We start from the raw sequence: 27990 nt of genomic DNA on the forward strand, positions 1-27990 counted from the left end.
TCTTGTTAGAACCCTTTTAATAAAAAATATTACTCTGTAAGCATTTACACATGTTTACAGATACATGTTTAGGATATAGAAAACTACTTATCAATTTTAAATTTATAATAAATGGTGTAAAATAACAATAGTGTACGGCATATATTTCATCACATATGTTTGTTTTAATATTAAAAAAAGTGATTGTGTGTCCTAGTGAACAGTTTGCAGGTGTTTTGGTATTTACAAACAGTTTAAGGGAAACACTGGTTTCTAATGATTTTTCACATTATAGGACAAAAATGGTTTTGGAATGGAGGCATACCTTTTGGTTCCTAAAGCTGAATGGAAATGGTATACAACAACACCCTATATAATACTAAAGAAAATGTGAGATTTCCACCAAGGGGTAAATATATTTTTTGCAATTCCTTCTACCGCTATTACTCTTGCATATGACTTACTAAGCTAAAGGGGATGCATAGATGTCTTGCAAGTGTGGAAAATGAGAAATATGTGAAAGATTCTTGCATACAAGCTGGGTCTTTTTTACCCCTATGTCTGGGTTCATAAATAACTATTGTTTTTTTAATTTATACTACGCCAAGTGGTGCGACCTAGTGAGACCTATATGTTAGATTTGTAGCTTTAAAAATGTATTAAGAACTGTAAGACTTCCTATATATATTTCCTTCAGAGGCTTTTCTGTACATGTTCTTGTATATTTTATCTAGGCTTTCTTCAAACACAGATCTGTGACTCTTTCCTCGATACAAAGCTGCTTTGTTTGACCAGAACTCCCCATTGTGTAGATGAACTGAATTTTCTGGATAAAATGAAGGCCTGGAAAAGAAACAAAGGAAAGGCCACTTTTTTTAAATAACATGCTGATTTAACATCAAAGCCACAAATTATATTGATTTTCTGGAAGCTACACCAAGGCATATTTAAACACACTGACCCACTAATACAAAATGTATGATCGATCAAAGAAATAAAAATAATAATAAAAACTTTTATAAGATAGCCCTAGTTTGCGACTTAAGGTGGCCATACACAGAGAAATCCACTCATTTGGCGATGTTACCAGACAAGCAGATCTCTCCACCATATGTCCACCTTGAGGTGGGCGATTTTGGGCTGATCCGATCGTTGGGCCCTAGAAAGGAATACAGGAGGTCTGATGTGATCCGCAATCTGATGGGATTTTTAACTCTGCGGATCTACATCTAGTTGACTTTCGAGCCACATACACGGGCCAAAAAGCTGCTGACTCGGTCTGTCGGAATCTTTTATCGCCCCGTGTTTCCACATAAAATCTGCATACTCTCAGTGAGATGAGATTCAAAGGTACGAAAGGTCAGATGTGTTAAGAAAAAGCCCTGATAACTAGACAAGGACAATTACCTGCCTTTTTTATACATTTCTGCTATTCATAATGCATATTTGCCAAATATACAGATTAGGCTCTGTAGTGTTCCCTTAACGCATTTAAACATTTTCTACAGAAAGCCTTCTACAAATGACAAAATATCAGCAAGAATGCGGCATTTTTTCTCTTCAGTTGGAGTTACCCATACCACACTCACATAAATGCAGATAGCACAAGGAATGCCTTTATATAAAGTGTTGAAAGCTCTTCTAACAAAGACTTGCTAGACTAGCAAGAGAAGTCCTCACTGAACCTACAGCAAAGGGCTGGGAGTCTTGAACATACAGTAATAAAGTGAGCATTCTGTACAAGTGGATTTAATTAAAAGGAGTTGTAACCTAAATAGACTGCACAAGTGAGAATGGCTCTCTAAGGACAACAAATGTACTGTCCCATTACATAAAAAAGTGTGCCCAGAGGCAACATAACCAAATAAACAAGGAAACACATAAGACCTGTAATCACTTACACATAGCAATGTTCTCATTTACTACATACAGCTGTTATGTGAATATTTCACATGGTAACTGTGCACCTCATGAGTTAACGATTATGCACCAACATGCTAATAAGTCACATGGCAGTTTCCATCACTGCTAACAGCCAAGCAGCAAGCGAAATCAATATTGTGTTAAATTACCTGTCCTTCAGATCACTGATACCTAAAGTGTCATCATGCTCTGTATTACATTTGTGAGATTCATCTTGCCATGACACAGTTTTCTCCTAAAAAAGAAAATGTTTAAGCATTCAACTGAATTGCACTGTGGATTATAATGGAAAAATTGACATGGAGACTTTTAATAAAGAAAAGTTGCAGTTGTAAGCAGAAGTTCTGATTTCTATTTATATAAATATACACCTATTTAAAGAGCATTTGCAACACAACAATAAATGCAATCTTAAAAATATTGTGTGCATCTAGGGATGCGCACATGCTATATCAGATGGCATCCTTCTCATGGTCAACAATACAAATGGAATCTCAGTCCTGCTCCATTAACTAATTACGTTTCACTGGATTAATACACCTGACAGTCATTTCGACTGACTGACCTATATGTGGCCACTCTGGACTCTGGTTGACTGTTGTTGCATTTGTGTTTTATGATGCATAAGAACTAAAATAAATGTTGCGCATCAGTCAGAAACATGAAGGACAATACTGGCAATACTTTGGCAGTTCTCCAGTTTGCAATGTCGGCCATCTGGTTGCTAGGGTGCCAATTACACTAGCAACCATGGAGAGCTTTGAACAAAAGACTGGAATCTGAATAGGAGATGGGCGAAATAGAAGGATGAGTAATAGAGTCTGAAGTAAAATAATAATATTAAAAGTAAATTTTTTTTAAAGTAATTAAAAAACTATGAAAAAAATAATCAAGACCAATTACATAGTTGCTTAGAATTATACTAAAAGTTATCTTAAAGGTGAACCACCCCTTTAACATTAACAATTACTTTAACAATTAATGTTCTTCGAAGCCGGATCTTATCAGGATCAACTGCAGAAACCCTACTAGCTAAGCAGTACTGCAGGGTTTTGAAGATTCTGCAAAGTATGCAAAAATTAGAAGTGGACTAGAAAGAAGCAGAACTTGATGAGGTGCAAGTTTAGACTATACAGAAGTCAAGCCCAGATAACCGGGACAGGTCAGCAGGGCCCCCATAAGAAGCGTAGGGCAAGGCAAATCCGAAAAAAAGCAACTCCAAAATAATAGATGACTGATTAGAAATAAGCACACACAGAAACTTCAGCAAAGGAGCACTAGGACGGGGCACAGGCTTGGATTGGCCTTTTAAAGGGATTCTGGGAACTTGATGTCAGAATGCTGGTGTTATGTCGAAATTAGACCACACTGAGCATGCCTTCCCCAAAGTCTGTCTTTTCCATATTTCTCAATGGAGAATTTTTTTTCTTAATTTTTTTGGAAGTGGTTTCCCGAAAGCCTTGCCAGACTGATAAGCAGTGAAAAATACTTAGTTGAGACAACTGCCAATGTCTTTTCTCCTTGGCATGATAACACAAGCTAGACAGTCTAAACTGCAAAACATTCTGTTTTTAAATGATAGAACTTTCTGATGATGAAAGCATTAAGTTCATTTGATTGTCAGTTCACTTAATTACAGAAAATTTTAAATAAAAATAATTGCAGTAGAGATATTTGCGGTTAGATGTATACAATTTTAGGTGATTACTAGATATACAACAGTTTTAAATAAAAGAGTAATGTTAACATCACATTCAATTGCATTTCCTGCAGAATAAATATATTTTGCAATAAAAAAAAGGCTTCATTTTTTTTTTATAAAGTAAATGTGTCCATTTCTTCACAGCTATGCCTGGGATTTTTTAAAGCAAAAAAAAAAAGTGAAGAGTAATGAGCCACAAATTGATGAATATTTTTAATTAAACATTGTTGAATTGAGAGAGGGAAGGGGAATTCCTGTGGGTTATAAATTCAGAAGATCTGCAGAGGCCTTGGAAATCACTGGCGCTTACCATTCACTGCTCACGCCTTCAAAACTCCTGTGGCAGCAGAACATTTGTAAAACGGCACATCAGAGTCAAATTTCAAAGCTCAGCGAGCTCTCATGGTAATACGCTCTTGTTAGACATCTGATCATTTGTACCAGTTAGCTGTAATTACAGCTCTCTGCAATCTCAACTTTTTCTGTTCTGCAAAACGTTACAGTCCTACTGCCCTAATAAACATCAAACCATCAATGATTCATTTCTATTTATTTTTATGAAGTACTAAATGTGTATCCAAACACATCACAAAATCAAGACACAACAAAGGGACACATTTATTTACACCGGAGACAAACATCACCAGTGATGTTGCCCATAGCAACAAATCAGATCTTTGCTTTTATTTTCAAACTTATAGGTGACTGTTCAAATCAAATTGCTATAGGCAACATATAGTTGTGATGTTTGTCTCCAATGTTAAAAAAATACACTTCAAAGTGTTCAAAGCAGTGGAATTCTATGTTGTGCTATGTGGTGTTAGAGTGGTAAGCTCTAACACCTCACCAAGAAAATTAATGTGTATTGCAATAAAACTAATAATTACTTTCCCCTTACTAAAAATCAGTAGCAACATGGAAAATGATGACCATATCAGCCTCAACTTGTGATTTTTCTTTTACAAGTTTTTCTTGTTATTGAATTACACTATGAGGTTCTCTAGAGATATTTTCATTTTTGTTGCTAGTTTTTTTTTTCTGTATTCTTTAAGGTTGACAATATTGTTTTTTTCCCCAAAGCTTACTAACATAAATCAATTGCAAGTTAAAAAATGTCATCCGAGCACAGGCTAACAGCATTTATGCATATGAAGATGCTGAATTCATATTTTAACTTTGGGTTTCAGACTTTATAGCTGCTTATACCTTAAACATCAAAACATTGAAGAATATCTTAAATGGGCCTGTCAGTTTCTCATTTTCCAAATGTACAAATAGTTTAAAAACATATTAAAAAGGGAAGCATCTCAAAAAAAACTTGCTTCATCTTATAGATATACACATATTTCTAAAAATAATAAATTCTATACAAATTATATATGTGTGTACCATCTTGAAAACATACTTACAGAATGTAAACGTTGTCTGCCGCTGTGAGTCCTAAGCATGTTTTTGACTCTTGTGTGGATTTCCTCCCAGTTTGCTGATGCTCTCTGATCAGACTGAAACCTGTAATTATAGGAATAACGACAAATGTCATTTGTTTCCAACAGTAAATATACAAAACCTATAACTAAGACAGGGTTAGAAGTTTAAAGGTAATACCAAACATGCAGCTGTTTTGAGGATAATGTGCAGGTAAAACATACTGCATTAAAAATGTTAATTTTGAATTAACTTTTAGCATGATGTAAACATAGATACTGAAATAATTTGCAACTGGTCTTCATTTTTGTATTCATTCCCATTTTTTAGCTTTTTGTTTTACAGTTCTCTGGTTTGATATCTGGTTGCTATGGACCAATTTACCCTAGCAACCAGGCAGTGGTTTAAACAAGAGCCATAATATGAATAGGGGAGGATCTGAATAGAAGGTAACAAAAAGCAGTACCGTAACTAGAGGGGGGCGGGCCCTGGCGTGGGACGTGCAGCCGGGCCCCCCGCCGTACACCCGAAACTCCGTAGAAGACAGTGGCCACAAGCTGCTGGGGGGCCCTGAGGGGGTGCGGGCCCTGGCCCAATCGCCCCCCTGGTAGTTACGCCACTGACAAAAAGCAACAATAACAATAAAAGTGTGGCCTTACAGAGTAGTCATTTTTTGGTTGCAGGGATTAGTGACCCCTCACTTGAAAACTAAAAAAAGAAAGCCAATAATTAAAAAATGAAGACTACTTTGAACAGTATACTTTCCTGTTCAACATGAGTTCAATAAATAAAGCTATCACCAGTCCCTGTACCAGTGAAGCATACAATGTTAATAGACAAAAATATACTCATGCTTGGTTTGGAGGTTTGGCAGCCCAACTATCCAGACATATGGCACAATTTTCAAATGTAGGTGCAGAAAACAGGGTGGTTCAAAACTATGTGTTTTCCCACAAAATTATGTGTGTATCACTATTTGTTGTGCACTGGACTCAAAATGTTTGTGCACAGGAACAAGTTAGAGGGACCCTTCCATATAGGTCTACTGGTGTATGGCCACCTGTAGTTCCCTTTCACATTCAATCACATATGCATACAAAGTTGCATACTATAATAAAGAACAAAGAAACAAAGCAGCTCCCCTTTACTTCCTGCTGTTCTAATTGTTTGTGCCCTCTGCATGAATGATCGGAAGAATAGGCAGACAGCCATACTTTATGCGCCCCTCATGTGCTCTCCATTTGGCCCTTGGTCCAATCTGGTTGAGAGGGTACATGACTGGCTCATATATGGCTGCCTGAGGGTCAGTTATCACCAGAGTAAAGTTCTTCAAGGATAGTAAACTATAGTTGAGGCTACACGATATACAAGAGTTGTTACTTCATTAACGGTGCATATGATTTACGCACCAAGAAGGAAGGGTCTTAACAGGTAACACAGAATAGTTTAGTCTCCCTTTAACCCTGTACAAAGTGAAGTAATATTACATTATAAATACATTTACATATTCAAAACACTTAATCATAATTTTTTAAAATAAAGCAAATTTCAGAAAAACAGGAAAAAAATTAAAATGAAAAAAAAAAAATTAAAATGTAATACATTGTTTGGTTTTAGTAAACGTTTTCTTCTGGAAATACAGAAACACACCACTAGTCTGTGCTACTTTATCACTTATGAAGATATTCCCATAGCACAGCTTCACAATGATCAGAAGCTGTATTACAAAAACTTATTAGGCATATATATATATATATATATATATATATATATATATATATATATATATATATATATACACAGTATATAAAAATATGCAGTGTGTGTGTGTGTAAAAAAGGAATGCAAGTACAATCTACATCACAAAGTTAACACTTCACGAAGTGTAAAATATTGCACAGTCATGTGTAAAAAATGTGATTAGATTATGTAGGAAAAGGGTGAGAAAAGGTTTTAAGCTTGTAACGTTGAATAGTAACTTGCAATGTTTGAGAACTTGCAAAAACCCTGCATGAATACTGCCAATTTGGACTACCAATTCAATGGAATATACCGGTTATTGACTGTTGTAATATAATACCATTACATAGCAAACATTTACATGCAGGTAAAAACAAACAGGGATTGTTTGTCCATATATTGCAATAGATGTATTTAATAGATATCTTAAATATATTAAGAATGGGTTGAGTGCAGAGGACTCTTGTATTTGTCTATATGTATTTTGTGGTCACAGCCTCATTGCACCCCCACCAAATGATTTTAAAAATTAGTGGGGAGCACAACTTTCCCTTGTTTTGCAAACCTATGCTTACCAATACTAGGCAGGTACTAACATGCAAGCTGCTGCTTTGGTCAACTGGACAGCCAATTGCATTCATAATCAGGTCCAAGGCCTTATAAACAGTGGCAACTTTTGAGCAAGGTGATAGAAAAACGTATATTGATCTGTAACCCTCCAAATCAAGATCTTGATTTAATTGCATTGAAGGTGGTGTTAGGTTGGTAACCTCTATATATATTATGTAGCTGCTCTATTAAAATTCAAAATGGGATTCAAGTAATTAAATAATTGAATTGGCAATTCAATCTGAGCATTCACAATGTATTATGCCAAGCAAGTAAAAATAACAACTGCTTCAGGAATCCGTGTTTTCCTCTGTAATATTGCCAAGAAATTCCCCTTTCATTCACCTGTAACAGCTAAAACACTAATCCATGCCCTTACCCTTTCCCATTAAAACTATTGCAATCTTATATTCATCAGTCTCCCACCTTCCTCACCCAATCAAGCTTTAATTTAGCTGCTAAAATCCTCCTGCTTTCTCCTAAGAGGCAATCTAATCAGCCCCAGGTTAAGCAAAGGATAGCATACAAAATCTTCGCTTCTCTGCTCATTACTATATTTCTTCACTTGTTTACCTATACGTTCCTTGCCATCTCCTCCACTCCTCTAAGAGGAAGAGTTCTTTTTTTTATTGCATGGAATTCTGGAATTCCCTCCCTGAATTCCTCCACAGGAACACTCTCTAAATGTCTTCAAAACAAAACTCAAGTTCTACCTTTTGGAGCACCTTGTGCACTTTTGCCCTGTGTATATCCACGGAACTTTCATGTTTCCAAAAATGAATCTACATTTATTGCAGACATGCCCTTTATTATGATTTTGCAAAATGTGCTGTTTATTTTGCTTTCTAGAGCAACCATGATAAGTTGACTTATGCAGAACATGAAAGGTCATGAATGGCCCATATAAATAATGCAATTTCTATAGGTACTTGGTAGTGTGAAATACCTAGTTTCTATTGTTTTGCACATGTTGTATTATATGTGGTTTTAGAGGATGGGAGAAGTCCGCTACATGTCTCACAATGAAATCCTGCTGGATTCCAATTTTGCAGTGCAAAATATGCAATTTACATGAAATAAAACATTAGCATATAATGTATGCAATCATCCACTTAATGGTTGTCCTTTTGAGGTCGATCAACTCAAAACCATTCCAGTTTTCATTTTTCTTGCTTGCTTTTGAAAGGAGTTAAATGAAAGACTAAATTGACAGCTGTAATTACTGTAAAAAGTAAATATGCTTTTAAATAAATATATGCTTTCTAAAACTGAATTTTCAAATGTGTAAACTAAATGAACCTTAGGTCAATGGCACCATTGTGTTGCTGTCACAGCAGTTCACTCTGCCACGAGTATATGTGTAAAAACAGACAGCATAATGTAATTTTTTCCTTGCCACTTTATGCTAAAAGAAAGGTACATTAAAGATGATGGATATTGTTATTCCGTTTCCACTTACCTATTCTTGATAGAGCTCTTACATATACAAAACTAACTAACACATCTAGCAAGTTTGTATAAATATTAAGTATGAAATACCGTAATTATATGTTATACCATGATGATAAAAATACACTTCTTCAGCTATATTCATATTCATACTTCCAATTCTTCTTGGTCCAGGCAAACATTCTGCCCTTACACCAGTTTAAATTGTTTATTGATTTCAATGGATTGTATAAACACTTAGGAATTATTGCTCAGTGACCTAAAAAAAAGCCAGATCAATGGAAGACCTCCACATAATTCATTTCAAAGATGCTTTGTCAAGTGTGATCAACCTCCTCTTTGGTGTGGCAGAAGGTATGTTTGGTCTCAGCTTGCATGGCAAGAAAGAATGAAAAGGGGACAATGAGAAAAACAAATAATTCGCATTGTGAAAACTGAGATTTCTTGATTAGCCAACGTGACGGTGGTGAAAACTCTCCGAGGGATTAAAGACAGTTGCTACAAGCCCAAAGACAAAATCTGTAGAAGAGTTCACGCTCTGTCAGTTCATCATTCGATACAAAACCCTGTCTCAAATGTCAAACAATTATCTGTTTAAAACAAAGACATGCGAGCGACATCAGTGGGGACAACTTGAGAGCACAGAATAAAAAGAACATAATCTTCACAAATATATCTGTAAACTTTTTCACTATTCCCAAGGGCGCGCATATTTGTGAAGGATGCTAGCGATCACGTTTTCCGATCAGCTTCAAAGGCTTAGTCGGTACACCGAGAGAAAACCTACTTACAAGGACAAACTATCAAAGGATAGAAATCAATATGGATGGCTGTAGAATCACAATGGTTAAGCAGAGTAAAACAAAAATGAATCTACATTGGAATTCTTCACAGTTTATTCAATAAGATTAAAAAAGTACATTTGACAAGCTGGACAACAATTTGCACAGCTTTGGTAAACTATATATCGTGTACTGTGCATGTCAAGTAAAACAAGCAAAAACTATACTATAAAGTAAGGGCTCACCAACACAGACTCTGTTTCACATTATTTACAATGTCCTTTAAAGGACTGGTTCACCTTTAAGTTACCTTTTAGTATGTTATAGAATGACCAATTCTAAGCAACTTTTCAATTAGTCCACTATTTATTGTTTTATAGTTTTTTTTTTAATTATTTACATTTCTCTTCTGATTCTTTTCAGCTTTCAAAAAGGGGGTCACTGACCCAATCTAAAAACAAATGCTCTGTAAGGCTACAAATGTAATGCTGTTGCTACTTTGTATTACTCATCTTTCTATTCAGGTCCTCTCCTATTCATATCCCAGCCTCTTTTTCAAAGCAATGCATGGCTGCTAAGGTAATTTGAACCCTAGCAACCAGACTGCTAAAATTGCAATCTGGAGAGCAGTTGAATAAAAAGCTAAATAACTCAAAAACCACAAATAATTAAAATGAAAACCAATTGCATATTGTCTCAGAATATCAATCCCTACACTATAAGTTAACTCAAAGGTGAACAACCCCTTTAAAGTATTTATTAGAGGTTAAATTACTCTGACTATAAACTGTCCCAGCTATGAAAGAACTAGGGTTTAACTACAAAGACAATTTCTTAAGACAAAACATATCTTTTTATGAATCTTGAATTAATGATTCAATACTAGTCAGGGGTGCGATCTGCATGAAGTTTTTATTTTGTGCCCATGCATGGGTTTCCTCTGTGTCCTCCAGTTTGCACATTCCAAAAACATCCAGCAAGATTATTGGCTCCATACATAATTGGCCAAATAATGATGCACCTTGTACTCTCTGATGATCTCAGGACATGGGATGCCTACATGCTGCCCCCTGCCAGCACCTTATGGATACAGTGCAGCCAAAAGCAGTTTTTCTTTTTGTAATTTTTTTTGTAAAACAAAGCCGACCAAACTCCCTTTCACTAATTGAACTCATTTATCATTAATTTTTCTCAAAAAAGTTGGAGTGAAAAAAAATCACAATATAATTGAGCGTCAATTCGTATTGTACGATTGTTGGTATGAAAACTAAATTCAATCAAATTGCCATTGCAAAACTCCTACTTTATTGGATTATTGGGCAAAAACCTTGACTTTATTGGATTATCCAGTGCAGATCATGATGTCAAGAAACAACTTCAGGGGCATCTGCCATTGACTTCTACATTACCTCGACAGTTTGAGATGGTGTATTTTCCGATGAGGATTTTTAGCAGCTTTGGGGTACGATAAATCTCTAAAAATAAATTTGTTTTTTTTCCACTTAAATTTGAGGTTTAATAAATGGGCCCCTAAGATTTGCAGGCAGTGTTAGCAAACGCATAAATGGCTCTGCAATCTCTTTGTAAGCATGTCATACTCTCTATTGAGGACATATTGCAGTAGTGTAGGCCACTCTGTAAGCCCTAAAACCTATGTGAAATGTGTGTCGCCTTATGTAGTAAGGACTGATAAGCAGGTCTGTAACCAATATCACAGACAATGAGAGAATTGGTCAAATATTTGAATACTTTTTGCAACTGTACAGATTTGTATCAGTTGAAAAGATCACAATATGGCTTAGCATAAGTTACTGTCTTACTGAAAAATATTACTTACGTCAACATATTTCAGTAGTAAAGTGAAGTGCTTTGAAAATATTTTAACATACAGCTTTATAAAACGAAGGGTATAAAAAGAAAAAAAAATGGAATGTAGATATTTACCTGATATATATAGAATGTGCTTTACACACTCTGTATTAAATGCTTATTCTGCATTAAAATGCAAGCAAAACTTTGCAATGCATTCTCTGCTTGGCCCCTTTTCTGTTGGCATTTAATTTGAATTTTTATGGAACTGCTAAGCTAAATGAGCTAAAGTCTATTTCTGACACTCAAATATGTGCTGGCAGCTAATGTGGGACTCTAAAAGAATTCCCTATGAGATACCACAGAAAATTGGATTAAAAACATGGAATTGTAATAAACTTTGAACATCACAAAAAACATGCAGTATATGAAAATGATGTATATAAAAAAAAAAACGTTATTTGAAAGGAAAGAGGTAAACTGCCAAGTATCTAATGTCCATCAGTGTTTGGTACAGTACACCATTTGTTATTTCACAATAACAACGCTTTGTACATATTTCTAAAAACACCACATTTCTGGTACAGTATATGTAACATTTTTTTCTCAATATTGGGGGAAAGTAATACGGGAAAAATTGTCGCTGTTCATTCTAAAGATGAATTAATGTTTGCAAAGAACACTTTGCCTCTCACACAACAGTAGGAGAGTGATTGGCAATTTTTTAGTTTGCAACAGTGCGCAGTGTATGTAATAAAAAAAAATTATGTTTGCTCCAAAAGTTTACACCACCTTCAAGCAGGTGTTAAAGTTTTGCAATGCTCAATTAAGATTCGCAAAGCAATAGAAGCCTAATGAAGAATATTAAATTGCAACATGTGAATTTTTATTTGCAACTTTGTTCTCTTTGCAAATTTCATTACATTTCCCTCAATATCTGTTGTACTTGTACTAACAAATTGCTTGGCATTGAGTCATTACCATAAGTTGTGTCTCAAGGACAGGCCTTATAGTGAGTAAAGGAAAGTAGAATGGTTGTTACCTTTCTCTTAGAGAAGAGCGCTTTAGGATGGGGCTTGGTGGATGCTTCTGCACAGATGATGCAGACTGAGACAATCTAGTTGAATGGAACATCCTGCCAGCTGGCTCTGAGAACAGATGGTCCTCTAAACTGTCCAGAGAACCCTCAAGATCATCTCTATACTGGTGTTTGGTAAACTGTAAAGCAAATGAAACTAAAGAATCAGTTATAAAGTAATCGAACAAAAACAAAATACATCAAATCTTGGCAAAGACTTCACATACCATTGCCATACTGCAGCCAAATGTGATGTTGCTGCAGCATTTTAGGGTAATGGCAGCAAAAACATATTTCCAGCTTGGTGATTTGTGTGTGAATCTTTCTGGCTCTGCATGCACGAGCAACTCAACCAATTGTCACTCAATAGCTCATTAGTAAGGCTTATTGGGAAGGTCAGCGTGATTCCCATATAAGTCTATGAAGAGGCAAAGTCAAGTGATTGCCACCCACCAAGCTCTAAATCATGTGGGTGGGAAAATGCTCTAATACATGTTGTGTGTAATTGCCCTTAAGACTGGGATAGAAACTCTCCCCATGTGCCATAGGCCCAACTTATCAAACGGAAAGCCACCACTAGCCTGTCTGCTTAAATTGGGAAGAGTGTGAAGCATGCGACAAGCTACAGGAATACCAATAATGAAATGGATGGTGGATTAGTGTTAATAAATGGCTTTCCTGCAGGAGTTATCTGTTACAGTAAGCATGCATCCCACTGACAATAACTGTTATGTTACTTGCACCACCCCCAACACAGAATGCAGGGGAAACGTAGTAGAGGTAGAAAAACATAAAAAGTTCTCAGAAGGCATGATGGTTTGAATTATTTAACAAACATAAAAAAGGGCATTATTTTCTATTATACAGAAATCTTGAAAACTCAGCAATGCTATTTTGAACAGTGCCTTAGCTAAACTATTTTTCATGTTTTGGCAAATTGAATTTTTGACTGTAATAAGATTGTACACCTTTTTAACTAAGCTAGCACAAATCCAAGCAGCATGTTGCTCTGTATTACAGTAAAACCTCAGGTAGCATGAACATATTTTATGAAAGATGTTGGATCACTTTAATAACATGAGCTTCTTTATGTGGATGTACATCATTTCAGCCTGGCTGTTTAGGAACGCATTGCACACCACCATCAGGGTTTAGTAAAAAAAGATTTTGCTGTAGGCAGTAAATAAGCAAGAATGTCTGAAATCATGAGGAAAGTATTTAAATGTTCCTTGTCATATGAGAGTCTGTGAGTTGATAAGACAAGAATCCATTAATTGACCAGAATCAGTGTATCGATATCTTGCATGTTACTGCTTAAGGAAAATCACATTTATATCACATTGACAAAGTTAGTGTTTATTTGTTTATTCTGAGTACTTTCTTGAAATAGTTCATTCCTAACACGTCTTCATTTAATTTCAAAGCTGTTCAGTGCTTTCAGTTGCTAATAAAGGTAGATTTCAATCTCCCTTACTTTGCGGAGAAGCAGAGCGGCTCTGGGCCATCCGAGGAGTGATGAATTAAAGTCCATCCACTGCTGTCTTACAGGGCCCAAAAGTTCCTGCTGTTAATATTGTTTTTTCCCCTTCTAACAAATCAATTTTAATTAAAATCTCTATGATAAAACAGTTGTGAATCATAAGGACATTCCAAGGAAACCAAATTAAATGGAGCTTGTGTGGCTTAGCAGTATATAGAAAACACCGCCACAGGGTTGTTGTTAATGAGAGGCCAGGGGCAACACAACCAGAAAATTGGAATTTCAAGTAATGGCTTCTGCACGCTAAAACAAAAAATGTAGGTTCCTCTACTACTGCTTCTTATATTAGGTATTTAAAAATTTCAGGAATTACTAGTAAAATCACAAACATTTGAATATGATCATGGGTACAGCAAGACATTGTAATTCAAAAAAACACTGTAAATTTTGCATCTAATCCTCATCTACATGCAGAGTATTTCCAGCATTCCAGTGTGACCACTACAAATACTGTGTACAATGCAGGTTGTGCCTCATCACCCCTTTGTAAATTGTACTGCGTATGGGGGGGGGGGGGGGGGGCAGGGTCAGGCATCTCCAATACCTAGGATGAAACTGAATGAAAAACCAGCCCTGATTATAGAGTAAAACAAATATAACATTTAAACCAGGATTTATCTGTTGGAGAGAAAATATATTTACAATGTAATTCAGAAAAGCGTCTTAAAGGCAAAAGAAAAACGTGTTACTGCTTACAGCTACTAAGGAGACTGATTTTAACCTTTGAAAGGCTAATTTAATTTAAAATAACATATCCCTACAATCTGTTTCAGACAAAAACAGAAGTAGGTAAACATGGATGTACATGTGCATGTACTCTGACTACATGTAGATGTACTCTGGTTGAGATTTTTTTCTGTGTTTAACTTCCTTAATATTATACAGTAGTATTAAAGGAGAAGGAAAGCTACGGAGGCATTTTATTGCCAATAGATTAGCTGCAATAGTGCAAGCTAGAATGCTATATTTATTCTGTAGAATGTTTTGCAATACCGGAGTAAATAGCTCTAGAAACTCTCTGTTTGTTTAGATAGGAGCTGCAGTATTAACGTGGTGTGACATCACTTCCTGGCTGAGTCTCTCCCTGCTCTGGGCTCAGATTACAGTAGAAAAGGGAGGGGGGCGGGGGAAGAGGAGCAAACTGAGCATGCTCTTGCCCAGGGCAATGAGGTTTAAGCTGAAGGCAGGAAGTCTGATACAGAAGCCCATGTGTACACAATAGAAGGAAAAAAAATGCTGTGTTTCTTTTGACAGAGGACTCAGAGCAGCATTACTTTGGGGGTTTACTGGTATATTTAGATGGACCTTTCTGATAAGGCTTACTTAGTTTTAACCTTTCCTTCTCCTTTAACCTCCTTTTCAAATATACATTTATTCATATACAGGTATGGGATCCGTTATCCAGAAATATCCGAATTAGGGGATAGCAGCCTCTGATGCACTCCATTATCATCAAATAATTCAAGTTTGTTGTAATTATTTCCTTTTTCTCTGTAATAACAAAACAGTACCTTGTACTTGATCCCAACTAAAATATATTTAATTCTTATTGGAGGCAAACCAGCTTCTTGGGTTTATTTAATAGTTAAATGGTTTCCTATAGAATTAAGGTATAAAGATCCAAATTACAGAATTATTCGGAAGACCCCAGGTCCCGAGCATTCTGGATAATAGGTCCCATACCTGTAGTACATTAACTGATTAACTGCCACAGATAAAGAACATACTCTTTTGGCAGTACAGACTGCTACAGGTGGTAAATTATACATTTGGCCTTCCTATCTTGGGCTACCTGCTAGTTCTTCCTCCAAACTGAGACACTGCCATCATACATCAGATGTCTGCATACACCAAAGCAAAAACACAACCTTATAATTACACACATCTATGGGGGTACTTTTGCACAATTACAGTACACACTCACATATAAACATGAAACTGTTAGACAAATATATATACACAAAAATACTTTGGACTGTATTGAGTGTTATATTGCCCAATATGGCTAGAGTGAGTGTCACATGGCAGTAAGCATGTTCTTGCTTAGGGAATGAGCGCTGGACGCTGCATTGCACATGGATGCCAATTTAGTCTGCACCATGCATCGGATCACTAACCAGCCCTTCATTAAGGTTATATCAAAGTAGACTAAATAAACTAGCTATCTAAAGGAACAGAAACAATATGCTTCTGTTTCAAACTATAACCTTCTATTGTACTTACTTTGGAGTCCTTAGGTTTGTAGCTGCCAAGTAATGAATTGCCTGTTAAAAACACTTTTATTAGTATACATGTATCAAGAATAAATCAAAATTAAATGCAAAAGAACATCAAACAAATCTGTAGCAAATGTAAAAAATTACATTTTATCCTCAGAACACTTGTCACGGTCTATGGAAAAATGCCATCACTTGGATTCATATGCAATAACATTTTGTAAACATTTGGCTCATTCTAGGAGCTGGCTAGGCTTGGAAACCATCAGCAGCAACAAAGGTCATGGTCTTAATTAACACCATGCACAAAGCTTGAGCAAGGCCAGCCTGTCTGGTATCATCAGTCTTGTGATCTATTAACAGTAAATGTATTTACTGGCACTTAATCGCCTGACCCACATTAAACAAGTATTGTAGGAATGATCAGTTCTCTGAAGGTAAAATATTCAGTTATGGAAACAACCGTTCTTGTAACTGTGTTTGCTCTCACTGATTACTGTATATAAATTATAAACACAGTAGTGCTTACCAGTGCAAACTCTGGACCATTCTTCTACATTAATACTTCCTTTGAGGATACAAGATGTAGGTGTTGTGTTTAGACAAGGACTACCAGGGTCAACCTAAAAATAAACAAATGAATAAATAAAGAAATAGATAAATTAAAAGACGTGAGCAAAACCCCTATTTCAATCCATTTACTATGCACAATTTACTTCAGTTTTTCTGTTATGGTTCCTTAGCACTTTGTCATCTTTGTCTAATTATCTCACTCTTATGGCTCTCCCAACAGTTTCAGAGCAAGGGCACAGAGAGCATTGTCTCCACTTCTTTCAACTTGCATAGTTTTTGCAGGCTGAGAGAAGTGGAACCGCTCTGAGCCCCATCTCAATTCATCTTATTTAAATCAATGGAGATGGGGCACGGAGCAAATCTGCTTCTCCATTCATCTTATTTAAATCAATAGAGAGAGAGTACAGAGAGAATCAGCTTCTTTCAGTCTGCAAAAATTACACAGGATGACATCGGTGTAGCCTACACTCTGTATGCCCTTGGCCTTAGGTTTACAAGGATGACAGCTTCCTCAAAAGGCACTCTAAAAATTACATTGTTTCTGCCATCCTGGATGCTAAACCTGGGGTGATGAAAAAAAATCTTGTTCCCTACTAGAAAGAAAGATACAGTTCTTCCCTTTAAATAAGCAGTATTCTTACTTTTTACACCACATCCCTTCATAGAATCTGGGTTCAAGGTAGAAGGGAAGAGAATATTTAGACTTACTCATTCTTCATTACTATTATTATTCATATTAGATATTTATAATATCTGTATTTTACAGCTTAATACATTAAAAGGAAATAAATACAGGGAGAAAAAGAGGATTGATAAAAAAACAAATAAATAAAATTTTATATATATATATATATATACATATATATATATATATATATATATATATATATATATATATATATATATATATACATACATATACATATACACACACACTATTCTACTATTGGGATATTGGCACACACGAAAAAGCTGTAACTGGCTGCCTGGGTGCAATCCTTAAAAGCAGAATATATGTCTTCCTCAAGAAGGAGCACTTGCAGGTCTTACGAATAATCAAAAAAAGTTATTTTTTGAGAAAGGCTGGTGTTCCAGCAGAAACGTTAGTAGTTGTTGTGCCTAAATAAAACATTTTTTGATTATTTTTAAGACCTGCGAGTGCTCCTTCTTGAGGACGACATATATATATATATATATATATATATATATATATATATATATATATATATATATATATATATATATATATATATATATATATATATATATATATATATATATATATATATATATATATAAATCCACGAGGTAGCCAGCACTCTCGAAAAGTAGTCCAAGGTGCCTGGGTGCAGTATCAATGATATCAATACATATTCAGAAAGGAAGATCCGCACTCTCAGGTCTTAAGTAAAAATTTAAAAAATTGTTATTGTTGCATACGAGACTGACGTTTCGGCCTCCTCCGAGGCCTTTCTCAAAAGGCCTCGGAGGAGGCCGAAACGTCAGTCTCGTATGCAACAATAAAATTTTTTTACATTTTTACTTAAGACCTGAGAGTGCGGATCTTCCTTGCTGAATATATATATATATATATATATATATATATATATATATATATATATATATATATATATATATATATATATATATATATATATATAATCAAAATCTGGAATAAAGCATTCCTGGGCCAGCACTTCCCTTTGTAAAACAAGTGTCTTTTTATTATTTCATTTCACACATCACAGTGCTCCAACGTTTCGGTATCCTATATATTTATGGCTAGTTATAAAACAATGCAAAACATAGCTTACATTACAGTTTGTCATCACTATCTTTGTAGCAATGGCATAGCCTCTTGAAAAAGACTAACAACAAAATCAGCATAATTGTAATAGGCACATCTGAGTTTTATGCAATTGGTTTTATGCCATTTCTGTGCTTTAAAAATACATCAAACAAGGTCAGAACAAATTAATATTTACTGGCTGAACCTACATGTTTGACAACAAACGGAGGCTTGGTATTGGTTTCCTTCTTAAATTCATAGGGTCCCAAGTTTAAATGGGCCAGTCTCTGCTTAGCATCCTGTGACAGCTCACACATACGTCTCCTTGTATAAGGTGATGGAGAACGAGATTTGGAGGCAATAGTTGGCTGCTCATAGCTCCTTGAAGTCCTACAGGAGTTGTCCCTCTTGGTATGCGGTGAATGCTGTAAAAAGATCAGTAAGATGAAACAGATATATTTATAGATCTAATGCAAAAGCCCCGCTAGGTCAGCTTTCCCAAAAGTGTTCTGGAAAAAAAAGTGTCAGACAAAAGGCATGGGAATATGGAAAAAATGGCTTGATGAGAACACTGCATAAAAATTTAATGGGATATTGTCAAAAATAATACAAATTTCTTTTGTGTAAGGTGCAGGAACATAGGTTAAAGCCTAAAATAGATTATTGCTAGAAATGCTGTATTTTGTATACTAAACATAAACATGAACTTACTGCACAAACCTAATAAAACAAATGATTTCTGCTTTCAAATTTAGCTGCAGGGGGGGTCATCATCTTGTAACTATGTTAAAATCTTTGCAAAGACCAAGTCCATGCACATGCTCATTGTGGTCTGGGATTCTGTTGAGAGGCTAACCTTAGGGATTGTCATAAATTATCAAAACAGCACAAATAATATCTGGCAGAAGCAGATACAGCAAGACCGATTAATATTCACAATATGCAGACTGCACTAGGCCCTGTGGATTTTATAGTTTTTGTAATGCTTAATACATACTTTCTCCAACGCTGCAGAATCAGTGGCTGCAGCAAAATAATCCTTCAATGAGAATCTCAGTTTATCTGTTTAAATCTGGCTCCATGATCTTTGTCCCTGCCACTTGGAAACATTAAAGGGGATGTAAAGGCAAATACGAATCTCTACACAGTCGTCGACTGCTCTAAAGGGAAACAAACACAGCTGCTTGAGTTCTGCAAGGCTGGGAAGTAAGGTGGGGGGAGTTTCCCCTGCTGTTTGAAAGTATGATTGTTTCCCTGCAGAGCAGATAGGGACTGTCTGAAGTTTCCTACCCGCAGCAGTCAGATCAAGTAAAACGAAGGGGGGATTTTCACAGTCAGGTTTCTTATAAAAACGGTACACATTTTTTAAATAAAGCATATTGGAGATAGGTTTCTTTTATTAAAGAAAGCAAAAGTGGGATTTTATTTTTGGCCTTAACTTCCCCTTTAAGTGCATTCATTAAATGCACATGCCTGACTTACAATTAAGAGAAGGCTAAACATTAATTTGTTACATTACCCACCTACTCCAGAGAGGTCACACAATACAAGGCTTCGATCAAAGAATCAAAAGTGCCCATAAAAAGCCCAACTCCTGACCAAAAAATGTTAAATCATGTACAGAAATAAACACTGACTTTCAGATCTTGCTAGGCTACAACAATAAGCATACCTTCAGAGCTGATGGAAGTGGGAGTTGTATTTCTCAATATCTAGAGGGCCACAGAGTTACCATTGCTGTATTATATAGTAAAGACAAGTATTCTTTATATTGTAAATGTAATAGAATCACTTGAAACAGTATACAGCACCTTCCAGAGCAGGCACCTGACCACTTCAATTATATCACCATCTATACAGATGCAGTGTTTCTGTAATAAAATCACTTACTGTTAATGAAATCTAATTGTGCTGTCTACATTATTTACAACAAAGGAACCCATGGTAGTAAACTTGTTTAGGAGGAGATACAAATAATCAGGAAGGCTTCTGATTTAATAGAAAAATGCCATGTTTTTTTTTTCCTTTTGCATAATACATTTTGTCATTGAACAACAAAAGCAGTGGAAAACATGCTCTTTAACCTGTTTCTGCATTCTCGCCATGTAGCTGGGTCACTGTTCAAACACAGGTTCTTGAACAACTCCCTTGAGGGGGCACAAAAAACAATAATTAAACATCAAGGTCTAGGAAAAAAGGCTATCAGAGGTAAATGTCACGCAGTCTAACAAACTGGGGATTAATTGTGAAGCATTCCCTTTGTAAGCTTCAGACTTTAATAAAGATAATTAGAAAAGACACAGGACTGGTAGAAAATGTCAAACAGATAACATTTGCATTTCTGACGCTTCAATTACAAATGATTACATTGCTTTGTACAACAATTAAGATTTGACTTATATTCCAGTTCTTGTATTTGTCAGAAATGGAGATTACAACTGACAATTTTTTTTAAAAAAAGTATCTCATAGGGCACAGTTTATTTACAGAACAACACTCCATTACACAACTGAAATACATTCAAAATAACATTTACAATCAGTCTTGCTTATCCCCAATTTTGATCTCAGGTTTAATAGCATTGCAAAGTAAAATTAAGAATACTGAAATGCAGAATTGTTAAATTGTGTTGTATAAGCCCCACCACCTTTAAAAAAGGAGCCGTACAAAAGAACTGTTTCCTTTAATGTAATTTGCAAGGTGGAAAAATGAAATCATTGTGCATATTTCTCAAGGCAGCAAAGTACTGTACAAGGCCTAAGGATCAAGCAAAACAAACATGGCTACTGCAGTTTGATGCAATGTCATGCCATTCATATGATCAGGGAGCAATGCATCATATCGTTCTCTTGCATTACACGCACAACAGGCATGAGGAGAGACAATCATAATACAGGTACAAGAAAAGCCAAATGAATTGGTGGTGGGGAGGGGTAGTTTGTTAGGGGTCTTTGGATCAGCATTTTTTACTGATGCACACTGCAATGGTTCTATAGTACTTTACATCCTTTGATGCCTACCACAATAATATATAGTTCAAAAGGCACACTGGGTATAACCAAAACACAGTACAGGCCTTTACTTATACAAGATCTTTATGGACTATGAATTTGGGCTTGATAATTAAGGTAGCCTCATTTATTTATAATTCCAGTCTATATTTCTCATGTTGCTTAACTGGACATACAGATTAAATATTACTTTCGCAAATGATTGGCTACTGTAGCCCCTTGTGAACCACTATATTTTAAGGCCCAAAAGTCCTTACTTTATTGCATTGTAGCTAGGGATGCACCGAATCCCCTTTTTTGGATTCGGCCAAACCCCCGAATCCTTCATGAAAGATTCGGCAGAATACTGAACAGAATCCGAACCCTAATTTGCATATGCCCCATATTAGGGGTGGGAAGGGGAAAACATTTTTTACTTCCTTGTTTTCTGACAAAAATTCACGTGATTACGCTCCCCACCACTAATTTGCAAAGTAAGGTTCGGATTCGATTATTAAGTGCAATTACACTGTATAACTTTCCCCTAACACAGGGGTGTCCAAACTTTTGGCTCGCCGGGCCACATTGGAAAAAGATACAATCGTCTGGGGCCACACATAAAATACACAAACACGTTTGATTTGTAAAAGTAAAGGAAATACACAGAAAAGAACTACAATACCAGTTGGATAACCAGATGGAGCAATACACTGGAATGTGGGACACCTGGATATTAAATAGACTTATTATTATAATATTATTATTACTAACTGGGCAATGGGCAGAGTCCCCCCTCTTCCTATTTCCTCGGGAACCAAGTGTTTCAAGCTGGGCCGCATTCCTATGCATCCTGGGCCGCATGTGGCCCTCGGGCCGCAGTTTGGACACCCCTGCCCTAACACATAACTGGTCCTTTAGTTTAGCATTGATACCTCATTCCAGTTATATCAGTTACGCTATAAACAGATGTGAGTTTGGGGTGTCAAACCACAGATATTACAGTGAGACATTTTAAAATTTAGAGATTAAAATAAATTAATTAGGACACCGGCAGGTGCTTGAAATGAACAAACTGGCTTTGGATTGTCCCTGCATGCAGTGTAAAACTATGTAGCATCCAGTAATAAGATTGCTGGCCATAAATCTTTCATTTACTGATAATGATACATATATACCATCACTTAGGTGAAGTGCCATTTTACTCAGCAGAAGTGTATTTATGAGTGCTCTGAGCAATGGGATACATTCCAGAAACCTCTTCAAGGACATTCTGCTTAGGACAAATCATCTCAAATCATAAGACTGTCTTTACAAGGCTAGCCTTTTATCTTAATATTTTAAAGAATATTAAATGATAAAAGCAATCCCATCTGCACCAATATGTGCGTGTGTATGTATGTGTATATATTTATAAATTAGTTAATTGTGGTTAATTGTATAATATATATATATATATATATATATATATATATATTACAATTAACTACTGTACACAACTAACAACTTCGGAGTCAGTAAGTAGGACATGGTCTGTATTTCCCAATATTTATAGCACGTCTCTCCCGCAAGAGACCCAATAATCACAAATTAATAGCTGTCTTGATTGCTGCCTATAAGGGCATAAAGGTAGTGTATAGATTACTAGAGCACAGGTACTACAACTACAAAGACATGAAGCAATGGGGTGTTTATAAAGGCCTCTTTCCCCCATATGTAATAAAAGGCACCAAGTTTGCCAGGAGCAGTAACTAATAGCACACAATTTAGGGTCTTTCCAGATGGTAGCACCAGTAATACAGGTATGGGGCCTGTTATCCAGAATGCTGGGGACTTGGGGTTTTCCGGATAAGATCCATAGTTTGGATCTTCATACCATAAGATGGACTTCCTGTAATTCTGAGCTTTCAAGATAACGGGTTTCCGGATAATGGATCCCATATCTTTACTAGTAAGCTTTGTAAGTATCCTTTCCCAGTATCCAACTATTTTAATAGTCACAGGCCTTTCAACAAAACAGAGGACCAGCCATGTCTGCAATTAGTCTTAGTGCTTTGCAAATTTCTTAAATTAAAGCAACAAGCAGAATGTATTTTCAATGTAAGTTCCATTTATTTTGTGTATATGTGTTTACTGCCTCCAAAAAGGTTGGTCTTTACAACAGCGTGGAGATTGAATATTTATGCATAAAGAATACATCAGGTTTTTTTTATTTCTTAAAACATAAACCAACATCACAAAAGGTCAGTGTAGGACTTGTTAACCGGTAAAATTTGAGAATTGGTCACGAGTCTAACTTTTGCAAATAATAATTTTCTCTATTTGAAAACTGGATCTGAATGAAATATAACAATCTTACAAAAGACCAATAGCTGTAGTTTCATACCCACAGGATCAGATATAAATCGCTAATGTGTGTACCACACGTCAGCAACAAAGTATAATACTTTATGGAAGCACAAAATAAGCCAAAAGGTATGGGACCTGTTATACAGTATGCCCCGAGAGCTTGAGTTTTCCAGATAAGGGATCTTTCTGTAATTTTGAACTTCATACCTTAAGTCTGCTAAAAATCATTTAAATATTAAAAAAACTGAACAGGATTTGTTATACCACCCAAAAGGTTTAATTATATAGTAGTTAGGATCAAGTAGAAGGTACTGTTTTGTTATTACAGAGGAAATATGTTTTAAAATATTGAATTATTTCATTAAAATAGAGTCTATGGCAGATAAAATTCCTGTATTTCGGAACTTTCTTGATTACGTGGGTATCCGGATAATAGATCCTATACCTGTACAGCAGAGGCTGATGCGCTACTTTCACAGGACAACTGTTTGTGACTCTCACAATTTGGCCCTCTCACATGGTCATAATTTATTGTTATAGAGTTTCACTCTATGGAAACTTCTACCTCTAACTCCAGGACTCGGTGCACACACACTGTGTTGCCTCCAGGTGCAGGAGTGTTTGATACTCTTTCACAAAACAACTCTTTATCAAAACAAAAGGAAAAGGAGGGCTGACAAAACCGGAAAGCTATGATTTTTCGGTCATTAGAACAGCTAAATAAAGCCATGTTTATTAGTTGTCCTTTAAACCATTTGGTAAAAGATGTGCAGTTTTGCCGACCATAGATAATGCAGTTTTCACAAGTGCATCAGTCAACCTGCCAATAAGCTAATAAACACGAGTCAGCCAACCAATGAGAGCAATCAGTGCAGCTAGTCCCATTCATATGTATAAACCCATATACAGAGATAAATAAGGCTGGCTGGCAGATTTGCACAAGGCAGTATATTTTATGCTTTATTTATAGAAAAATAATGCAAATGTAAGAAATAATTATTACCATTGTACTCTTAAACCTTACTGCACATGTGAATCTGACACGGTGAAAGCTTATTGCTAATATATTCACATCCAACCGAAATTATTTTTGTTCTGTGCACATCATCATATGTACCAGTAAATTTGGCTCCACCTATACAAACATTAAACATGTTTTCTCCTGATGAAAAAATATAGTATATATAATATCTAGTGGGGTATATATAATATCCAGTCATTTATCAGGGAGAATATAAAAACGTTCTGATATTTTCTTAGCACCAGAAATAATAGGCCAATTACCCTGCATTTTACTACTGGGGTATTTACCAAGGGCACAATTTTTTTTTATCATCGGCTTCTGCCCTCTGTGGTTACAAAACCAAATGACACTAAATGTTCTATTTACATTCTTATTATCTATTTGGCAACAGACAGATACATATTTATAAATAAAAATATTTTCTACAATTTTAAGACCTGAGAGTGCTGATCCTTTTTGCAGTTGTTGGAGATTAAATGATGATCATGCACCCAGGCATACTAACACTCTATATCGAGAGTGCTGGCATATATATATATATATATATATATATATATATATATATATATATATATATATATATATATATATATATATATATATATATATATATATATATATAATATATATACATACACATTTACATGTGAACACACGTTTAGCTGCCTTTTGTTAGGGATACACTGAATCCAGGATTCGGTATTCCTTCAGGATTCTGCATTTTGCAGCAGGATTTGGCCAAATCCAAGTGGCTGGCTGAACCAAATAAGAATCCTTAAAATCACGTGATTTTTCATTGTATCAACAACAACAAAAAAATTTACATTTTTTTTCTGCCCAGGGTTATTTTTTAACCCTCCCTCACCGTATTAGGGTTTGTACTTGGGTTGTCATCGATAGGTGGCCAAATCAGGCAAAATCTGCTTGTTTAATTACCTTGCCAAGTGAGTGAATCTTTATGTTCATGACCAGCTTGACCAAATTTGTACTTGGGCCACAACTTATAGTAACCAGTCAAATTTTAGTTTTGGCCTCAACTGACTGGATGCAACGGGTTACTGTACAGGTGCGAGTTTTCCCATGCAAACCCCAGTAGAACACCATGAATTGCTCCCTACAACTAAAAAAAAAGGTTGTGTCATGTGCAATTCTTGAATAACAAGTTGCACAATAAATGTTCTATCATTTGCCCCCAACCCTATCTGACATAGATTTAACTATTTCCAAATTATACCAGAACATCTACAAGAACATTCTAGTTCTCAACTGTCTGGGCAATTGCTGACTAGGAGCACACCCACTTGAAGACAAAATGTTCCTTGCTTTAAAAGCACCAAAGTAACAACAATGGAGTGGCCAGCCAGGGCCCAACTATGCCTTTTAAGAGCAGTACTGGGCTGTTCTGCCGGGTTTCACTGCAGTTTGAAAGAGAAGACACAGTAGAGGGGAGGGCTGTTAAATTTTGAGTTTAGTTTTCCTTTAACCCACCTAAAAACACAGAATGCCTCAGCATTTCAAGCTGTTTTATTTGCTTTAACAATTTTACTGTACTCTTTTGTGTAAATCTGTGCTTTACAAAAATGAAAGAACTGACAGCAGTCAACTCATAACCACACAAATTACGTGGCATCACAGAACCCCTGGTGTTTTTACAAGCTTATCACTGGAAACTCAGTTCCCTAAAATACAGTCCACCCAGAACTGAGAAACTGAGGGAAAACTTTTGTTGCTGTATATAGATAGATAGATAGATAGATAGATAGATAGATGATAGATAGATGATAGATGATAGAAAGAGAGATGATAGAGAGATAGATGATAGATAGATAGATAGATAGATAGATAGATAGATAGATCTTGGGAGGGTGTTACGTATATATATATATATATATATATATATATATATATATATATATATATATATATATATATATATATATATATATATATATATATATATATATATATAAAATGTAAAGTTAAAATGTAAAAGTCATCAGAATTTCTGTACAGTTCAATGTCAATGGTAGCCCAAAAATGAATTCAGAAAAATAATTGAAAAAAAAAGGCAAAAAAAGCAACAAGAAAGAAAACTTACAAGTCTCCTCAGGACAGGAACTGCTGATCAAATGAAAGAAATGGCCAGAGTGCAAAGCAAAACGAACGTGTTACTACAGACTCGGTTTCATTGTTTATGTGTTGTCTGGGAGATGTCTCCTGCCCTAATGAGTTATCAGGAAGAATAACAAGATTAGTACAAACATGAACCACCTATTGAGACAGCAGACTCTGATGCTGTGTACATTGTAATCAGAAGTGCAAATTATTCAACTAAACAGCCTTCCTCTTCTTTCTTAGTTACAGCGCTTAAGTTATTGCACATGCGCACTCAGGCGGAAACGACGCAACTTCTATCAGAAGCCGGTTGCTAATGCAGCAGCCTCCCTCTCCTGCGTCATAGCTGCTTCCTCCCTCCAGTCATCGCTGCCTTTTCACTGTCTGCAGTTTACAAAGCCCTGTAACGAGCCTTCCCTGTTGTTTCCTGCCTCGTCCCCAGAGAATTCTCATCCCCGCTTCAACCCCAACCTCTTCTACTGCATATAATATAGTACCTTCCAGCATTTCCTGACATCCTCTTCGAGACCTCCTCACTAACTAAAGTCAGACATCTTCCCTGTTGCATTAACCAGGCGTAACAAGTCCTAATAACACTGAACAAAGTTTTTCCTCATTTCATCCCACCCACTAAACCATACAAGCCAATCCTTGCAGTTTTAAAGCATAACAGCCAATCATCGATATCAAGAGGGCGGGCTAATCACTGGTAGCCAATAGAAGGCTGCTTATTGTTTCTTTTCAGCCAATTTTGCCCGAGCAAGTCTTGGAGCTATTGTATGTAATAGAGAGTAGGAAGAGGGGGGTATTTAAAGAGCAATTGCTTAGCACTGTGTGATTTTCTCTAGCTGCAAGGTTCTTACTTAGGGATGATGAAACAAGGTTTGATAGCTAAAATGTG

General features: G+C 35.9%; 1 protein-coding gene across 2 annotated transcripts; it reads right to left on the minus strand.

Moving 5' to 3' along the window:
- LOC108714303 (spermatogenesis-associated protein 6) lies at window positions 1-27735 on the minus strand. 2 transcript variants are annotated; one of them, XM_018258398.2, is made up of 10 exons: window positions 27587-27735; window positions 27073-27196; window positions 20699-20761; window positions 18824-19039; window positions 16782-16875; window positions 16260-16300; window positions 12461-12636; window positions 5014-5113; window positions 2052-2137; window positions 1-822 (listed from the first exon to the last, which is right to left on the minus strand). In XM_018258398.2, exons 3-10 carry the CDS (start codon window positions 20717-20719, stop codon window positions 639-641), a joined length of 918 nt encoding a protein of 305 aa, XP_018113887.1. In that variant the 5' UTR covers window positions 20720-20761; window positions 27073-27196; window positions 27587-27735; the 3' UTR covers window positions 1-638. The 2 variants fall into 2 exon arrangements, with proteins under 2 accessions (XP_018113887.1, XP_018113888.1); XM_018258399.2 differs by lacking the exon at window positions 20699-20761.
- Between the last annotated feature and the right edge of the window lie 255 nt (window positions 27736-27990).

Source organism: Xenopus laevis, chromosome 4L (assembly GCF_017654675.1).
Source record: "Xenopus laevis strain J_2021 chromosome 4L, Xenopus_laevis_v10.1, whole genome shotgun sequence".
NCBI classification, from domain to species: domain Eukaryota; kingdom Metazoa; phylum Chordata; class Amphibia; order Anura; family Pipidae; genus Xenopus; species Xenopus laevis.

Excerpts from the sequence above, each read along its gene's own strand:
- LOC108714303 (XM_018258398.2), bottom strand. The coding sequence starts at position 20,719 with ATGGCGAGAATGCAGAAACAG. Across the intron at positions 16,301-16,781 it reads ATGGTCCAGAGTTTGCACTG|GCAATTCATTACTTGGCAGC; the intron begins GTAAGCACTACT and ends TGTTTTTAACAG. Across the intron at positions 5,114-12,460 it reads CGCTCTTCTCTAAGAGAAAG|GTTTCAGTCTGATCAGAGAG; the intron begins GTAACAACCATT and ends CTATAATTACAG.